The sequence below is a fragment of the Amblyomma mixtum genome, chromosome 7 (assembly GCF_055824585.1).
Source record: "Amblyomma mixtum isolate Tamu chromosome 7, ASM5582458v1, whole genome shotgun sequence".
Lineage (NCBI taxonomy): Eukaryota > Metazoa > Arthropoda > Arachnida > Ixodida > Ixodidae > Amblyomma > Amblyomma mixtum.
This window is the reverse complement of record NC_143018.1, coordinates 9,366,564-9,385,203: the sequence shown is the minus strand read 5'-3', so window position 1 is coordinate 9,385,203 and position 18,640 is coordinate 9,366,564. Positions and strand designations below refer to the sequence as shown.

At 47.0% G+C, this 18,640-nt stretch overlaps 1 protein-coding gene and 1 long non-coding RNA gene across 3 annotated transcripts; one reads left to right on the top strand and one right to left on the bottom strand.

Annotated features, from left to right (window-relative positions):
* Nucleotides 1–770: 770 nt before the first annotated feature.
* LOC149334937 (uncharacterized) lies at nt 771–3,600 on the bottom strand. Its single transcript, XR_016284463.1, has 2 exons — nt 3,247–3,600; nt 771–1,596 (listed from the first exon to the last, which is right to left on the bottom strand). It is a non-coding gene; the product is annotated as an uncharacterized LOC149334937 (long non-coding RNA).
* A 2,338-nt stretch (nt 3,601–5,938) lies between these two features.
* LOC149334936 (ubiquitin thioesterase OTU1-like) lies at nt 5,939–18,353 on the top strand. 2 transcript variants are annotated; one of them, XM_089551596.1, is made up of 5 exons: nt 5,939–6,328; nt 7,296–7,371; nt 9,464–9,735; nt 14,071–14,301; nt 17,517–18,353. In XM_089551596.1, the coding sequence occupies exons 3-5, from the start codon at nt 9,469–9,471 to the stop codon at nt 18,015–18,017; spliced, it is 999 nt and encodes a 332-aa protein (XP_089407722.1). In that variant the 5' UTR covers nt 5,939–6,328; nt 7,296–7,371; nt 9,464–9,468; the 3' UTR covers nt 18,018–18,353. The 2 variants fall into 2 exon arrangements, with proteins under 2 accessions (XP_089407722.1, XP_089407723.1); XM_089551597.1 differs by lacking the exon at nt 7,296–7,371.
* The last annotated feature ends 287 nt before the right edge of the window (nt 18,354–18,640 follow it).

Here is an 18,640-nt window from a genome sequence, read left to right as displayed (position 1 = left end):
TGCACGTTAAAGAACCCGAGAGGTGGTCGAAATTTCCGGAGCCCTTCACTACGGCGTCCCCATAGCCTGAGTCGCTTTGTGACGTTAAGCCCCAGTAAACCAAACCAAACCAAACTGATAGCGTCCTCCTAATCTCCGCGGTGCGGAAAAAAAAAGGCTGGAGCCCGGACCTTTCATACGATTTAATAAGGAAATCGGGCACGCAGGATGATAATTCGAAGTTTGTGCTCTGAGCGCGATATAGTTCCCGCAATGAAAAGAAGAACGTAGAGTTCACTTCAGTGGGCTGCGTTTTTGACGACAAACAGCACACGAGAGGCGATCTGCGGATATGTCGATTGTCGGGGCGCGATCTTTCGATATGCGAAAATATTGCGTTCATAAACAACTTCCCTTTGAAAAAAAAAAAAATGCGCTTGTTCTGAATTTCTACCCTGGTAGCACAAAATGTTGCAGCAACATTGCAGCAATGTTTCACTGCAACGTTGCTACAACGTGGATAATGTCCTCTTGAAATCACATTCAGGTAACGTTAGCATGCAACATCACAACAACGTTGCTGCCACGTTTCAACAATGTTGCTGCATCATTGCTGAAACGTTTAAGCAACGTTATGTAATGTTTCAAGAAACATAAAACAACATTTCAGTAATATACAATATACGCACGCATGCTGGATGCACACCTTGAAGATTGTGCTCCTGCCGTTCATAGCTTGACCAGCCACCAGCTTCTAAGAACGGCAGTGCTTAAACAGACAAACAAATGTGCAGAGTGACTAGTAAGACTTTTTATTGCTTTCCGAAGCTTGACCTCGGAACTAATGGAGATATTTCTGGCCTGTAATCGGCAATGCTGCATCCTGCACGAGTCCCTGCTGAGTGTAGCCCAAGTTCTGCAAAGTAAAAAAAAAAGTTGCACTTAAAACTAGGAAATCTGATGGAGAATACCTGCAAGAACAAAAATGTTCCACTAGCTTTTGTATGCAATCACTTATACCACAGACATGTTTTGACAGAAACATGCCATGAAGAGTGCGAAACATGGAACTTAGATGTTCTTTGCAGTGCAGTGCTATGACTGCAGAGAAGTCATGGTAAAATGAATTTGTGTCCGCAACCAAAGCACGGTATAGCTGAGAGTCGGCACTGCAGATGGTTCATATGGACACCTTGTTCAGTTTGTTTTTGAACCTTCTGTTGTCCCAGGAGCGTATCTGTAAATAATAATGTGCATAAAAAGAGAAAAACATGAGCAGGGAGAGATATTCTATAGAATTACTAGTTCACAATACCACCACGCAGCCGCTGTCATAACTGTTCCACAGGTGCTGTCCAGACTAAGGTCTGCTGTCGGCCAAGTTGAATGTCACAGTATGTGCTGATAGTTGTGCTCATAAAGCACAATACACTCAAAAGGCATCTTGCACTCGCAGCAGCTGCATCTCTCCACATATATGACAAAGCACTGAGGTGAACGACTTATGCAGAAACAGTTTCTCACCTTTGCTTAATCCTTGATGGGCATAGCATAGTCAATCAGCTCCATATGAGTGCACCTTCTCTGTGACTCTCGCCAACTTTTTCTTCGCTTCCACTGAAGAGTTCAAAACCAAGAATGCAGAAGGTTTTGTGATCAGCCATTGCAGCAAATGATATACAAAACCTATTCTACAATTAGAGAGAATTGCGCATGACAAATTTTGAAGAATTCAGTAGAAAGTTAGAAAAGGACAAGTAATTAAATAACTAATTAGTGGAATGTAATGGGTCTAAGGGCATTACACTTCATCTTTACTCTAAATTATTTTGATCTTTTTATTGCCATTTGTGCACATTCTTTGCCTGCATATGGAAAACTAGACTAGTTTATAAAATTTAATTTGAGCCTTGAATTTAAGTCTCTAGGACCTATTCATATGCAAAGAAAAATTCAGCACAGCAGTGGCTTTCAAGAAATGCAAACCGAGGCTTTCAGCTACTAGTGATGCTCTGAAAGTGACATGGCTAGATCAAAATGACCTCCGATACTGTTGACGCAAGGTTGTCGTGATCCACATGTGACAGATATGTGTGGTCTCACTCAAGTATTTCAATATCTGTACTGAGTTTCTGCTGTTGTACCATGTGTCAGGGCCCATCACTTCGTCTTCTCGAGAGAAAAACACTTTTACAGTGTCTATTTCCCCAGCGACCAGGAGAAATTTGTCCTAAAAATTTCAAAGCACTTGCCTCTGATTGGCTAGATAAAACCATGTGACAGTTTACCAAAATTGATCTTGATATTCTCACAGCCGTCTTTCAAGAGAGAGAGAACGCTCAAGATCTACCTTCCATGCTAACGCAAATAGCAATTTTCATCAACAGAAACTTGACTGCTCATTGGGTTGCAAGTGCTGCGAATAGGGAACAGAGCAATAGGAATTTAAGCCATCCTTTCGAGATATAGTCCATGTGAGCCAAACCAGCAATCGTGGCGTGGAATGACAAAGATAACAAAGCCCAAAAAGAAAGAAACGAAGATGGGAAGCAAAACACATTATTAGCAGGTTGTTTGCGAGCTCGAGACTTGAGCCCGCGCGCGACAAGAAGACCACAACGGCACTTCAGAGCACTTTTTGTCGCACTAGAACAATTTATTAGTAATTGCTTCCGCTTCCAGCTCTCTCCAGCCACACTGATATTTTAAGCTTTACACCTCGAACTTCTCAGTAGCGAATAAGGGCCGTCAAAAAATAGGGGAGTACTCTTAATTTGGATCTGTTCATTGGTTAAAGCCATATCAGTCCGGTACATCACACGTCAGCGGCGAAAATGAACTGCAACAAGTAACCAGTCAAGAAATTCTCCGGGCTGCATGTGGAATGGACACCGCCAGAATGCTTCAACCACAGTCTAAAAAATACTACGGGGTTTAGGCTAAGCATCTTTCACCTCAGGCCTTTCCAAGGCATCTGTCTGACATTTCCGCTGTGTTGTCGGCTACGGTGCTGACCACGCTTGTGCGCAGCAGGCACACTCGCGTCGCGGTCGGCTCTCTTGAAGATTTCGGGCACACCACATTCAACGTTCCAAGACATTCACCCTTATAGCATAGTGCCCTTCCAGATACGAGACGGCACTGAGGCAAGGATTATCTTTTTCTTTATCTCAAGGCCGGCGTTTCCAAAGTAACAGTGCCGAGGGAGCCATCTGACTCACGCATGGAGCCATCTGAGCCATGCGTAAAACGCGTAAGGGGACTTACTGTGTTTTCCGCCGATCTTATGATGAGGCGCTTTCTTGCGTGCATCCGCCGTAGTGTTGCATCCTACAAAAATGATCTCGAGTCCCTCAGCCCACTTGGACCAGTCGTGACCGGTACAGCTGAGGTGTTGCTCGCAGACCGCCACGTTCGCGCTTCGTTTCCGCTCGATGTCGGCGAGGATTGGCGCAATGCACTAGTCGCTTGCTTTCCATTTACACAAGTTAGACGAGCACTTTGACACCATTGTAATGTTTGATTAGGCCCGATTGCGTTATTCGGCGTACAGATTGAGACCGATTGACACCGACTTGCCGCTTCAAGCCGCCATATTCTTTGTTGTTTCACTGTTGCCAACAGGATGTTCGCTTGGGTATACACAGACACCACTTCGCATCTCTCGCGCTGTTTTATTTCATATCTTCTGGCTACACGGCTGGACAGAATATATATTTTATTTTTATATTTATCGTCTCACCGCGGCTACGAAAGCGCAATTCCTTCAAGACACCAATCAGCAATTTTAGCTGATTAGCACGCTTTCCAAAACTCCACTTTCCAAGAGGTCCTCCGCGGCTGAAAGCTTTTTCTTTATCAACCGCCACATTTTTCGCATTTTTGAAAAGCTCACTGAAACACTTTAGGGACGCCCCATAAATTTTTGTGCACGAATATTTCGTGCTAGAAACAAAAAAAATTCAGGGTGCACTCTGACGATCCATAGTGCGCGAGGCGAAAGCCTTTCCCCACAGCTTGCCGTAGGCACACAGAAGGCAGCTATGGGGCGGCTTAGTCATGACCCATGACTAATTGGATAATGACCAACTAATCATGACTAACTAGTGATGACTGGTTAATGACTACTCTGTCATGAATATTTACTTGACTAACTAGTCATGACTGGTTAATGACTACTTTGTCATGACTAATTACTTGACTAACTAGTCATGACTAATTACTTGGCGACTCATTAATGACTAACTAGTCATGACCAATTAGTTGACTCATTAATGACTAGTTAGCCATTAGTAATTAGTTCACTAGTCAATGACTAGTTAGTCATGACTTCTGAGTAGTAATGACAAGGTATGACTCACTTCAGATGTATGGACACGGACAGGGTCATGGCTGCGAGTATGAGCCATTAGTTTTTCGCCTTAATATATTTTCACAGAAACATAAAACAACATTTTCCAACGTTACGCTAACATATGGCAGTGTAACGTTGGTGCTGAGTTGCGTGTGTAACGTTTTAGCAATGTTGTTGTCTAATATTGCAGCAACATCCCATCAGTAATGTTTAAACAACATTGCTATAAGTGTGCTAATGTTGCGCAACATTTTGCAACGTTGTGCTAACATTGTAACAAGTTGTTGAACGTTGTGCAACAAAGTACAACATAGGTAACATTGCTGCAATGTTGTGGCAACATCATGTGCTACCAGGGTAGGTGTATGTATGCATGCAGGCGCCTTCGTAACACGTACAGAAACAGCAGCTGCATGAGACCTTTGACGTAAGCGAATTAATCAGAGCCTTGCCCACTTGCACGCATCCTCGAGTGTGCGTAAACAAGGGCAGTGTATGAAGGAGAGATTAGAGCACTGCACGGGCCGCACTCTGAGGCCAACCCTCTCTGGCTCCGCGTCTTGTTGCCGCAGCTTTCGCGATCTCACCGTCGACCGCGCTTCTGTACGAGTCCTCCGTCACCTACCTCCTCGAGATTCGCCTCACACTCTAGTCTGGACCCCGGGGCACACGGCCCTGGAGGGACATTAACAGGCGCATGCCTAGGACAGGCCGCCTCCTGTGACCCGGCACTCCGCTTCGACCCCATACTCCCGGTCACCCTCTCCGCCGTCGTGAGGAGTCCGTTTCCCTTCGCCAACTTCACACCGGCACCCACCCTAACCTCGCGCACTTTCGTGGACGGTCGGTCAACGCCGGATTTTCTGTCTGATGAGTCATATTAATGCTTTTGCATTAATATCCAGTTTAATATCCATTAATATCCAGCGGACCACGCACTTTGAGTGTCACCCTGTGCAGCTTCAACCGCTGCCGCGACGGAAAAAAAAAAAAACAATGGTGCAAGCCTTCCGTATCGCTGACTTGCACTGCTGCGGAATCTTTCACAGCGCCAGCAAGATAACAGGCTATGGTGCGAAGGACGACGCGCACACATATGTACAAGGTGCTGCGTTTGTGCTTCGGCCGTGTGACACGTGTTCATGTCAAGTCACTGTACGCGACTGTGCTCTGCTAACGTATTCGCATTGCGTGGCTGTGATCTATGGCGTTTGTAGGTCACAGGGGCTTGACCGTGACCGACCCAATGATTTCCTGGAACACTAGTCTTACGCACCCCTTTCCAAAAGACTATTTATGGTACGAGTCCGTACGACTTTGCATGACGTTGTGGGCCCCAGGATAATGTGAGCCTTCAAAAAAGGTTTTTGGCAATGTATTTACCAGCGAAACGAGAAAGTGTAGAAAGAACTCGCAGAAAGTTTATGTATGAGCGCATCAAATATCGTTAAGGTGCTTTATCGTTTGCCCACATCATGCCCCCGCCCTTGTCGCGCTAGCAGACGACGATTGTCGAGGGTGGCGCCACCGCATGATATGTGCAATATGTGCGGCCATGTGTGCGGCAGCGTAGAAACTACAGAGCATGGAGGAAAGAATGCTACAGAGGCTAGTAGAAACCGCGATCGTGCGTTCACCTCAGAACTGGCAACATGGTATTTGGGCGTTTCGTGGTAGTTACAACTCGCTTTATACTCTTATCATCACAGCCCAGCCCCGATGTCAGCATTAATTGCGCTTTGTGAGTCACGGTGATGTAATGATGATTCGCCTTTTGTTGTCCTCGTCACATAAGTTTTTGTTCGGCGCTCGCAACAAGAGCGACACGAGCGCCCTCGCGACATTGCGGCAAACATGGCGCTCGGCTTCACAGCTGGGCTGCTAGCCGCGATGTGGAAGCAAAATGACTATGTCGGACCACGTCTCAATGACGTAAATTTCCTCGGTTTCTTCAATCCTGCGACTCTCTGAAGGACACACCTCGAAATCTGCAAGGTGAGGGAACCCGTGCGCCTTGCGGTCGCTCCTCTGCGCCCATCAATACGTGACTGACGGGGCGATGCCTCTGGAAATTTCTTGCGTTCTCTGAGGGTTTCGGCATTTTCGGTGTGCATTATGCAAAGTGGCGGATGAGCAGTGCTTTCTTTCCCTTATGCAGGAAGCTCAGTGTGCCGCGCTGCTAACTTGAACGCGGGCTGCGTTGGAGCAGCACCAGGTAGTCCGAAGGACACGGTTCAAAGCTCGATCACCTCGCACTCGACGCCTCGCTGAGCAGCATCTAGATAACGCGGTGACGTTATGAAAGTACGGATCGCTAAATAAAAATTCCTGAAGAGCTGTCGCTTTAACAGCGAATAGTTTTTTTCTTTATTGCGCGGGATTCTTTGCGAGTACTGCGACAATTCGGTCAACTTGTAGCGGCTGTCCGCAGCCTAGTCAGCCTTTGTACACTCGACATGATTTAAAACGCAACGATGTGAGTACGTTTTTTACGAAGTCGCCCTGTCCAGGTCATTGACTTGAACCGAAACGGAAGGGGTGTTTGGATTTTAGCCGGAAAATAACGACATCGCGGAACTGCACTGGTTTCTCGCGCTGGTCGGACGCGTGCGTATTATCTCCAGTCAGCGTTGTAACAGGTGCAATCGGAATCGGACACGTGAAAGATTGATTACTTTTAGTTCTCGCTGAAGTCTCGTATAGCACAAACAGCTCCACATCTGTCTGCAGCGCCACTTTAACGACTGCCAACTGAAGGAGATGCAGAGGCCTTGTTTTCACTGGGCGTCTTCTCATTCTTTTCTTGCGTTTCATACCGCAACTTTATATGGCGGTGCTGTTGTTCTAAAACTGGTGCTGCAGTGACTACAAAGCCGGAGAAGACTGTAGCCAGCTGAGTACTACGTTTGTTTGCAGTATCACTCGATGCAGGAAATAATTGGGTGCAAAAATTTGTTTTCAGTTAATCGGCTGGCGGCCGTGAAATCGTCGCATTGAATGGCTGAAGGCAAGACGCCAAAATCGTGAACCAGTCTGCAGTAAGTCCACGCAAAATACATCTTGCAGTGAATATCTTTTCTGCCTGCATAGCCACTGAAGTTTCTCTACTATTCTTGAGCCTGAGCAACACATGAAATGTCTGGCGTCTTTGGTGACTAGTAAAATGTGAAGTGCAGTCTTTTGAATTTTGATAGCATATGAGGAGACGGGGCAGCAGAGAAGGGTACTTTCTTGTATGTTGCATTTGAACAGAGGCCAATAACAATCGTGCTGCATCTGCTTAGTGACCACTGTGTTGTGTAACCTTTCAAAATATGCCATGTTCCATGTTACAGGAATGTTATGAGTAGGATTAAATTGACTGGTTGCCTTCAGCTATTGCATTTAAAGATAAGCAGTTTGCAACAGGCAGCATGAAGGGGATTGGAAGCCACTCTTTATGTTCAAATAGTTGTGAATAACATGTACAGGCACACAGGCTGATCTAACTTCATCGTTAGTCAAAACCTTGGTCGGAGTTAGTATTCAATGGAGGGAATATTTACTACAAAGCGGGAGGCAGATGGCAAGCAAACGGCAATGTCTTTAATCAGTTGGAGCACGGATGAGCCAATGAGCATGCGTGCATGTAGACAGAGAAATAAATGTGCAGATTGTGCTGCATTGATCTCTGCTTTGAAGGGTTTATGGCAAGTTACCTGTGTCTTCGTCTCTCTTTATGTCTATTCTGTCTAGCAATGAATATGTCCTTTCATGTTGTCATTGTTTTGGCTTCCTCTTGCCACAGTTGCCCTGAAGTAATATTTCAGTTTCAATTATAAGGTTTGATGTAGTCTTGTCTGGTCGGGTAGTAAGTGCATTTCAACAGAAGAATAGCAATTCTCACCATTGTTCGGTGTTGCCTTTCTTCTGTTGAGATGAACTTACTAGCCAGCCAGGCAAGATTTCGTCACACCATAGATTCCAGCTGAAATGTTACTTAAAGGCAGCCATGGCAAGGGGAAACCTTGTTCTGCGTTGCTTTTTTTTCTGTTCAATATTTCAGTTGTCTGAGAGATTGGCCAGAAATGTTATTGAAGTGCACTTTAGCCACTGTGTTGTGGGCCATGTTGCGCGGACGTGGCAGGTGGTGAACATTGGCACAAAATATTAGTTTTACTAGGGCGCCTTTTGTGTATCATTTATTGGCCCTTGAGATCCCTAGTGGAGTGTTACATAAGGGTTGGTCTGGATATCAAGTTAACATTAGAAGGGTTACAGCAGAAGTGCACCTAAAGCATCGCAGGTAGCAGACGAAAAGGAGCAAGCACACTTTGTTAAATCTGTGGCAAAAATTAAGGGAAACCAACAATAAAGTAAACAATGCCAGTTTGCCAAGTAAGCTAGTAGTGATTGCCGAAATTTAGATAGTATGCATTCAATGGCAATGTGGTCAGGCAGGGAATTCCATAAAAAATATTGATTTGTTTAAATTCACTGTTTTGTCATTGTCTTCTCCTCACCGTAGGGATGATTTGTACAGGATACCATGCCAGACGAAGAGACGGAGACAGACACACAGAAACAACCAGACAAAATGTATAATCTGAACTGACTGCATTAGACGGGAAGGGGCTCTTTTTGTAAGGAAACACAGGCTTGATAGCGAGATGTGAGGTTACATAAAGAAAAAACTACAAAGAGAAGAACAGAGGAGAATCCTTCTTCCTTTCATCAGTAGGGTGTTCCCAGCCATTCAAATTCTCTGTTTGAAAGAACAATGTATGCAGTTCTGACACAGTTATCTGTTCTGGCAGCTGTAATCATGTACGCATCGATAAGCTCCGTTTCTGTTTGAGTCTTTGTGCAAGATAGAATGGTGTGCTGCAAGCAAAGCGAGGCTCGCATTTTTTGCGACCATGACAGTGGGAAGCCAGATTGTTCGGGCGGGTGTGATGTCCGCACATGTTGGCATGTTCTCATTCTGGTATTAATAATACATCTTCAAGGTTGTTCAGTATATTGCTGGCCGTAAGGCACAGAAGACGAGGACATGAAAAAAGAGACTCGCATTCTGTGTCCTTGACTTTTTGAGTGCTTTTTCACCCCCTAGCAAGCCTCTACAAACTAGTCCAACCCCTTGCTGTGCAGGAGATATGGCGTCCTCCCCCCTGGTGCTGCGGGTAAAAAGTGCCCAGGGCCAGTTCCGGCTGGACACGCTGTGTGCGGACAGCACAGTGGAAGAACTGCTGGGCTGCCTGTTTAGCCTGACGGGTGTGCCACCAGCCTCCACACGCCTGCTGCTGTCCGATGTCCCCCCGCGACCCCTGGACACGGCCGACCCGCTGCGCCGCCTTGATGCCCTGCCCCTCCGCTCCGGCGACACACTCATCGTTGAGGCACGCCGCGACCAGAGTGCCGCTGTAAGTATTGTTGCCAGCCGTTCTTTCTTCTCTACTTCTGACTTGTGTTGTTGGGTGCTTTGAGTTGTTTCGTTACATTTCAAGAATTTTATTCATAACACGTCCGAAGAACCAGAAAACCCAGGCTAGTGGAAAGAGATGTCACAAAGCATTACTGCCCTATTTTGTCTGGTCCACCATCTTGCCAATTGGTGCACAACATTACCTTTCTAAGTTGCTCTTTCATTTGCTACATTTCAAGGAGGCAAAATACAAAAGCTCTCTTGAGATGTGGGATGTTAGCGCACATTAAAGAGCCCCATTTGCTCTAAATTAATCCAGAGTTCTTCGTTACGGCACCTGTCATAACTGATAAGTGGCTTTGAGACGGTGAACACAACATACTGTACCGTACTGTACTTCCCCAAATGCCAGTCAGTTATCTAGTAGGGTGTGGTGTGACTGTTTGTCTTAGTGCAGTGCTTGCTTTTTGTTTTGCGCTTTTCCTTGCTTTATTGCTCAAGTTTCTCTGCTCACACCATTTTCCTCTTGGCCCTGTCAGGACCGACAGTATGTCGAATGAAAGTTACATCATCTGCAATCACTGTGCTTGGGAAACGGGCGACACAAAATGTGAAACACAAGCACTGCACTGTTCACTGCTCTGCACACAAGCCGTGGGGGTCATCAGCACATCATGGCTTCCATTGCACCACTGAGAGCAGGGGGTCGCTCTTGGCTAGCCTTATGTTATGAAAGGAACAGAGGCCAAATCTATGAGGGTACCATTCAAAGAGGAGATGATGCAACAATCACAGTGGTAACCTGGTAGTTTGAGCATGTGCCCTGTGTGCGGGAGGTGTAGGGTTCTATCCCCTGCGCAGCTCAGAGCTCTTTGACCTTACCAGTTGCAAAACTTCCCATAGGGTCCATATATCAAGAAACTGCGTTCTGATTGGAGCAGAACTCGGGTGTTTGCAGTTTGTTGCGACGCCTGTGGTCAACAATGTAATATGTGTTCAAATTACAAACCCTGAGATTGTTGATAAACACTCCATCGCCTGGAAACAAACAGTGAAACAGGTGAATAACCAAGAACACTTAGTTATGACAGGCTGATAGGTAAATTAAGGAGCAAAATAAGAAAAGAAAGCCGATTCTTACAAGGTAACGGCAACAGCTTTTATTAGCTACTTCCAGATGGCGCTGGGCTCCCACAAACTGGCTCATGGAAATGGCCACTTAGTTTCACGACTACTAGTACGATCTAAGAGCAGTGAGCAACTGGGTAAACACCGGTTTTTGGATGGGTGCAAGGTGCCCTGGCTTTTATTTACTTTTTTTTACCCTCAGCGCCGTACAGGCATGCAGAGGGCAGTGGGCAGGAAAGTTTACTGCAAACAATGTTAAAAAAAAAAAAACAAAAAAAATGGGTGGTTAACTTGTTAATCCTGTATATACAGTGTTAGCTAAGACAGTAAATTCATTAGTACAGAACAAAACTCTCAGAGTTTATACAATGCCAGCCAAGACTTTGCAAAAGGTATGTCACTAATGGATACAGTTTCATTCAATTTCATTCTTCAGGTTGAGATGCTTGGGTCTTTAGCCTCATCCTCTGCAGACCAAACTCATTAGCAGAGGGCTGGAACTGAGCTTGTTGCTTCCGAGTCGTAGTTTTTGTGACAGCCAGGAGGGCACAGCTGTGCAGAAAATGACTACAGCCGTGAGTTTTCTTTCTGTATAATCATGTCCATCTGGCTATTGCGAAAACAATCACTCAGATGCTTTGGCCATGGTACCTTTCGACCAAGCTGCCTATGCTCCATTGAAAATCAGATGAAAAGAAAGGCACTGCACAGGGATGTGTCTTTTATAAAAGGCACTGCACAGTGATGTGTCTTTTATAGGAGGGCATCAAGATGTCAACTGGGCTTGCCTGTCTGCATTCCAGCATACGGGCAATGCTAATACCAAAATGGCGAGGAAGTTGGGGAAAAGGACTGGCAGAGAAGTCTAAGGGTCTTTTTATGACATGGGTCCAAAGAAGTGGCAACTGTCAAGCAAGACTGGGTTTTGCAATTTCTCTCTGTAGCTGTTGCGTGCAAAGACAATAAAATTGTTGCACTGCGATTCATTGTAGGCATAGCAGTGCGTGCAGTGGCGGTCATGTAGATGATATGCTGAATTAGGCTGCATGTTGCTGTGGAACCACAGCTTACAGCACCACCTCTTAGTCCTTGCTTTGTAATTGAGGACAACGCAGCGAGCTATAGAAAGAAAAATGATAGATCTAACGTTAAGAGATCGTAAGCAGGCAGAGTGGGTAAGGGAACAAACGCGTGTTTGTGACATCCTAGTTGAAATCAAGAGGAAGAAATGGGCTTGGGCAGGGCACGTAATGCAAAGGCAAGATAACCGCTGATCCTTAAGAGTAATGGAGTGGATTCCAAGAGAAGGCACGCATAGCAGGGGGCGGCGGAAAGTTAGGTGAGCAGATGAGATTAAGAAGTTTGTGGGGATACGGTGGCCGCAGCTGGGAAAGGACAGCATTGATTGGAGAGACATGGAAGTGGCCTTTGCCCTGCAGTGGCACAGTCAAGCTGATGATGATGATGATAAAGCTATGAGGGTTTTTGCACTGGATTCTGCTTTGATTGTGTGCCATTAGGTGAATACTCTTCATCCTAGGAAAACAAATAGGTCTCTCACCATTGCCACAATGCTAGCTGTGCATGGTAAAGTTGCTTTTATTTCACGTAATTTGTGTATTGTGCTGCTCTGTATTTCTGGCAATCCTAAAAGTAGGCCCTGTTAGGAATGCTTTATCAGTTTCACTTTATCAATTTCACTGAAGGACACTGAGGACAAATTGAAGTTCGCCTGTATCGACAGATTACCGTGCTCTAATCACGAAGAGGCTATTTGCTCTTAACAGTGAAGCTGTCATAAGTGAGAGAAAAAGTGCCATCATTGGCTGTTTTCACTAGTAAACTGCAGTGAAGCTGACACTGCAGTTGCACATGGATCCCCGAGGCCACTCTCCACCACCATCCACCCCCCTGGCGGTGACCATGGTGTCCCTTATGGTCTTGATGTCGCAATTTTGAGCCAAGTGGCCAGAAAACTTTTAAATACAACTTTCTCAGCTATAAATGCATCTTTTGCTGCCAATCGAACATCAGCATAGCTACAAATAGCCATAAAATTAATTCTTACTGCTGAGAACAAAATTGGATGTTTTTCTCCAGTGTCCTTCAACAATGTTTCTATCCTGTGCTTGTTTCACGAGTCCATCAGGAATTACAGCTGGGAAATAGCATGTGCATGGTTATGATTGTGCTGGCTAATTTGTGCATGTGTTGTGTTTATAGAGTACTTGTGCAATTCACATGTCATATATAGGTGTAAAAGATATGATGCAAAGCACATATTGAGTGAACATCCTAACTGGGCGCTAACTTTTAGTGTGGGTTTATGAATGTCTTAGCTGCGTTAATTACTTTGTGTGGCAAGGGTTCTCTATTCTTTTAGTCTTGGGAAACACTAACAGCTTTCAAAAGGTGCTGAGGAACCTCAAATATTTTAGCTTGCAAAAAAAAAAAAAAGCATACTGATGCACGCCGCTCAAAAAGTGCTTAAAGTCAATTAATGATGACTGGTTGCAGCGTTGGAACAGCCTACTGCTTGCGCACCGAGTACGTTCAGAAACAACTTCACTTTCTTGTCTGCAGAGACATCATTTATGTCTACGAAGTTCTCGAAGCGTTCAAAATACGAGCGTATGTTGTCGATTTTCGGGTTGAATTTGGGCATTCTGCCGAGCTTAGGACCATGTCCAGGTTCTGCCATAATGAGCAAATTTCACTTATCTGCGTTCTTGTGCTCCTCCGGCGTTCTTGCGTTACTCCTGGCCGCCGATGAAATCGTGGCTGCAAGGGCTCCGTGTCGCCTTGCACCGTAGGCGGTTCAGCCTCGTGACTGCTGCTGGCCGGCGGCGATTTACTGCGCACTGGATCCCATCCTCATCGCCAGATGTTCTGTTCTAAGCAGCAGACAGACGCTTCAGTGGCAGCAACGCAAAAAGCTCTTTATTCGAGGCAGCAGCGTTGCATGCCGGTCAGGCACACGTCATTTCTGGTACAATGTTATCAGACCAAGACTTGCTGATACAGAACACCTACTACAATGGATATAGTTCCTTGGGGAACCCCAAGAAGCACTCCAAGGAGTTCCTGCCGTTTGGAATGGAAAGGGTGGTACAAGGACACAGCGCCTTCTTGCTGTGCGGGGAATGGGGGGATGTGACTTTCGTCAGCTATGGCTGGACCCGGTGGTGGTTGTGCTGCTGTGCAGGCAGCCGCAGCGGCGGCTCCCAAGAAGACGAAGGAGCACCACAAGGAGCGCAAGGAGCACGCGCAGAAGCACCGACTGGACCAGAAGCGGGAGGAGCAGGAGGAAGAGCCGCTGCCGGGCGTGCTGGTGAAGCGCCCCGTGCCGGCGGACAACTCGTGCCTCTTCACCAGCGTCTACCTGGCCCTCTCGGGGGGTGAATATGATGCGGGTGCCGGTGCCGCCCTCCGCCAGGTCAGCAGTGCAACTGGGCTTTTCTTCCGTTTTTAAGGCGGAAGCCTTTAATGCCTCATCGTTGTAAGCGGGGGTTGTTGACAGAAGTGTCACGCTTTTCAATTGGTCGAAACGGTCCTGACGCCACAGTTCGCGAATTTCAAACAGGGCCCATTGTACTTTGGCTAGTTACCACGCAACCAATTAAAGGGATCGTGTAGTGATACTCCAACTAACTGAGACTGAGTTTAGTTCATTGCTTAATTAACCAATTAGCCTAATTAAGCTTTCAGTCAGACCAGATAAATAAATAAAACCGAGAAGGAATTTGGTCGAGTTTGGGAATCGAACCAGGGTCTCCGGAGTGCGAGACAAGCACGTCCCCACTCCACACCAGCTGGATGATTTGGGATGAACAAAGGCGCATCTAGTGAATACGGTGTCTTTGTTCACTCCCATCTTCCTCCCTTCCCTTAAGGTGAGGTTCAGGTGTCCACCAAGATATGGGAGACAGATACATTTCCTTTCCTCAAAAACTAATTTACCGAGAAGCAAGACGTAGAGCGGAAGAGGGGATGGTGTTCTGTGGGCTCCCTGGCAGCTTTGCAAGATGCTATCGCGTTCCACATTCAAAGGCGAAGCTTAGCGTCGTAACCACACACCAGTGACACTAGCAGCAACATCACGCTTAAGGCTTTCGCCTTTCCGCGCTTTAGGTCAACAAAGCGCCCCCCAGAATTTTTCTTTTGGGGCAGGATGCATAAGCAGCGGCAGCAGGGAAGAGAGCACACTTCAGTTACTTATTGAGGCACCTCTTCATAGTACTTGTGCTAGACAGTCTCCTTCAGAAGCTATTGGGCACATTCATAACCACGTCAATGGGTGCTGAAGGAACGGCATCTTTTTTCTCCATCATCATTTCAAGTCGTCAGTTCACTTGATATTCAATCAATTTGCTGATGTGTATTGAAAAATATGTGGGCGTTGGGTAGATGAAATAATACCCCTATCACACTAGCAAATTTAATGTCATTCGAATCGAATGACATTAGCACCTAATGTCATTAATCGGCTGCTACACGGGAACATGTAATGCCATTAGGTTCGAATGACATTCGCCATCGAATGAGTTAGGGGAACTCATTCGCATTCGATCTTGAACCGAATGCATACTCTGGACACCAGATACGCAGCAAGAACAAGCGACGCGAAAAAATAATGTGCACACTGCCAAACTTAGAAAGTGCATTTATTTAGTTCTGATAAAAAAAGGTAATGTTGGCATGAATCTGTTCACACTACAGGCTGTCGTGGGTAGCTATTACTCTCGTTCTCAGCAGCAGCCAACAGCAGCGGCCGAGCGTGAGGCAGCGTCCTTCCCGCGACCGTCGGCCATTTTGGGTTGCGGGATTCTCGCTGGTAGACGTGCCATGTTTGTTAAGCTCGAAGGTACTTAAAGACGTAACTGAGCAGTTCACCTTTTGGAAGTCATTTCCAAGCTCCGCGTGTGTCCGCGCGCCGCCATGTGAGCCATTTTGTTTGTTTACATTTGTCGGATTTGTGGTTGACTGCACTTGGCTTGGCTTTTGTTGTCTAAGGTGGTGCAGAATGGCCGGAAATAATATTTTAAGCTTATAATACGGCACACAAATGTTCTCACTCGCTTTTGAAACACTGCACAACAATTTCAAACATCTTTTATGCGTGCCGATGTCGTTCAGTTGGACTATGTTTTCTTCACTGATCGTCGATGCCACCATTTTCGAATGACTATTTTTTTCCGTGTAGCACCGAAAGAGACCAAATGACATTCGATGCATCAAATGCCATTAGGTTCGAATGACATTAAATTTGCTAGTGTGACAGGGGTATAAGATTGCCTATTAGATCACATATGTTGTTTCGGTATTCTTATTTAGAGTATAGCTAAATGGTCAGTGTCTATCTGATGCTCTGTGTAGGGTAGCTCAGCTTTGGCTGCATTTGTTTTGTACAACGGGAGGCTGGGCTAATTTTATGCAGTAGTGTCAGGAAGCAGGGCACGTAGAGAAACTGGTTATTTATTTTGATTGTTTGAGCAGGGTCCACTGAGGTGAATATACGTGTTTAGTGCTACAGCGGAACTCTGGCATAATCCAGCGGCTGTTGTTTAGCTACCAGCAGCCTTCTACTGCTTTAGGTTAGATGGCAACATGTAGTACCCTCAGATGTTTTAAGTTTTGTGAATGATTTCCATCTGGCAGGAATACATTTGGCCGATTCTGCTGATAAACCAGCAATCAACTGCCATTCTTTTCAACTGACTCATAAACTGTGATCTGCAACATCATTTGAACTGAAGTGCCATTGAGTTCTCAGTGTCAGTAGGGGCTGCCATGTAACGCCACTGAACTGCCATTCGGTTCAGCTGTTCGTTGATTGAATTGAATGTTACACTTTGAGAATGTGTGTAACAGGGTTAGTGGCTTGCATTGCACTAAGGACGGACATGTGTAACCAGAAATTCGAGTTGGGAGTTAGGGATTTAATGGTTGTGGAACTAAGTGGTATGGAAGAAAAGAAAATGTCGGACTGGACTTCTTGGATACAGATCGACGGCTGAATTAATTTTAATGAGCAATATCTAAGTGAACAGCAACCACTCTCCATTGTTTAGTGGACACTTATCAAAATCGCTGTTCTTGCTTTCTCGTTTATTTCCCAGTCTGTTGCATTAATCAAGGATAGTACAGCTTTCCAGTGTTAAGAAAAATGAGCCGTGAGTCGGCATGGGTCTCTGGAAAAATATTCTGCAGCCTGAACAAACCTACTGAACCAGGAGGGTGTGAAGTTGGGCTTGTTTCATTGTTTGTTAGAATAGACAGCACAGCAAGCTATGAGTGACACTAAGAGACGGGAACGTAGCAGAGCGGGTCAGGGGACACACACGAGTTTACGATATCCTAGCTGAAATCGAGAACAAATGGGCGTGGGCAGGGCATGCAATGCAAAGGTGAGATAACCAATGGCCCCTTAGGGTAACGGAGTGAATTCCAAGTGAAGTTAAGCATGGCAGGGTGCAGACGAGATTAGGAAGTTTGTGGGAATAAGGTGGCTGCAGCTGGTTCGGGGCATGCTTAATTGGAGGGATATGGGAGAGGAGTTTGTCCGGCAGTGGGGAAGTTTAGGCCGGTGATGTCAAGTTGCCAAAAGTGAGCGGGCAGCAGAAATACGAGATGGGTGTTGTGGGGGCGCAGGTGATCGCCGACTGCGTGGCGGCCGACCGGGAGACGTACACCGAGGCGTTCCTGGGCCGTCCCAACCGCGAGTACTGCACCTGGATCCTGAACGAGGAGCACTGGGGCGGCGCCATCGAGCTGTCGGTGCTGAGCCGCCACTACGGCGTCGAGATGGTGGCCGTGGACGCGCAGAGCGGCCGCCTGCACCGGTTCGGCGCCGACGCCGGCTGCGACCAGCGGCTGCTGCTGCTCTACGACGGCATCCACTACGACCCCCTGGTTCTGGAGCCCCTGGAACCGGGCCGGCCCGTGCGCACGCTCTTCTCGGCCCGCGAGGACGCGCTACTGGCGCTGGCCCTGGAGCTGGCCCAGGAGGCCCGCGCCAGCCGACAGTTCACCGACGTGGCCAACTTCACGCTGCGCTGCCTCGCCTGCGACGTCGGACTCGTGGGCCAGGAAGCGGCGCGCCGACACGCCGCCGAGACGGGACACCTCGGATACGGGGAGGTGCCCCAGTAGGAGGTCTTCGACCGCTATTATTATTACTATAATTACTAATAATACTATTACGCCGCTGGTGATGACGACACGCGCGCTGTTTGCATTCGCTCGCACGCACACACTTCACACTTCTTAGGGGAAAATAAAATTCGCCGCCGCGCACCGTTTAGATGCTATCGCCGTTGCCAGTGTGGACCCGGTTCCGCGAGCGTTCCTCCGGGACCCGAAGCCATGGCTCGTGGTTGGTCGGCGCTCGCTGAGGAAGCCGCGAAATCCCGGTGCGGGTCTGCGGTGGCGACGGTGGCGGCGACGGTGACGCTTCTGCGAGAATAAAGCGATGTTCTTTCTTGACGACCCCGCGTGTGTTTTTGTCTTGGTTGGCACATGTCCTTTTGGGACATGTCTCTCTTAGGTTCCGCGCATCCGCGCGGAACCTAAACGGCGGCTTGACCAGGCTTCACTGGGTCGTGGTCGCGATGGTGTCGGCACCTGGGGGCCGCGAGGACGACTGCCTGCGAGACCAAACCACCAGTGGCTGTTCTACGGTTGAAGGCAGTAACCCACGTCACTCCTGCTGGCTGTTTGCTTTGGGAAGCGGGACGGCAGCAAACGACGAAGCCCTCGTTCGGCGCGTATTGGGA

Excerpts from the sequence above, each read along its gene's own strand:
- LOC149334936 (XM_089551597.1), top strand. The coding sequence starts at position 9,469 with ATGGCGTCCTCCCCCCTGGTGCTGCGGGTAAAAAGTGCCCAGGGCCAG. Across the intron at positions 9,736-14,070 it reads GCCGCGACCAGAGTGCCGCT|GCAGCCGCAGCGGCGGCTCC; the intron begins GTAAGTATTGTT and ends GCTGCTGTGCAG. Across the intron at positions 14,302-17,516 it reads CCGGTGCCGCCCTCCGCCAG|GTGATCGCCGACTGCGTGGC; the intron begins GTCAGCAGTGCA and ends GTGGGGGCGCAG.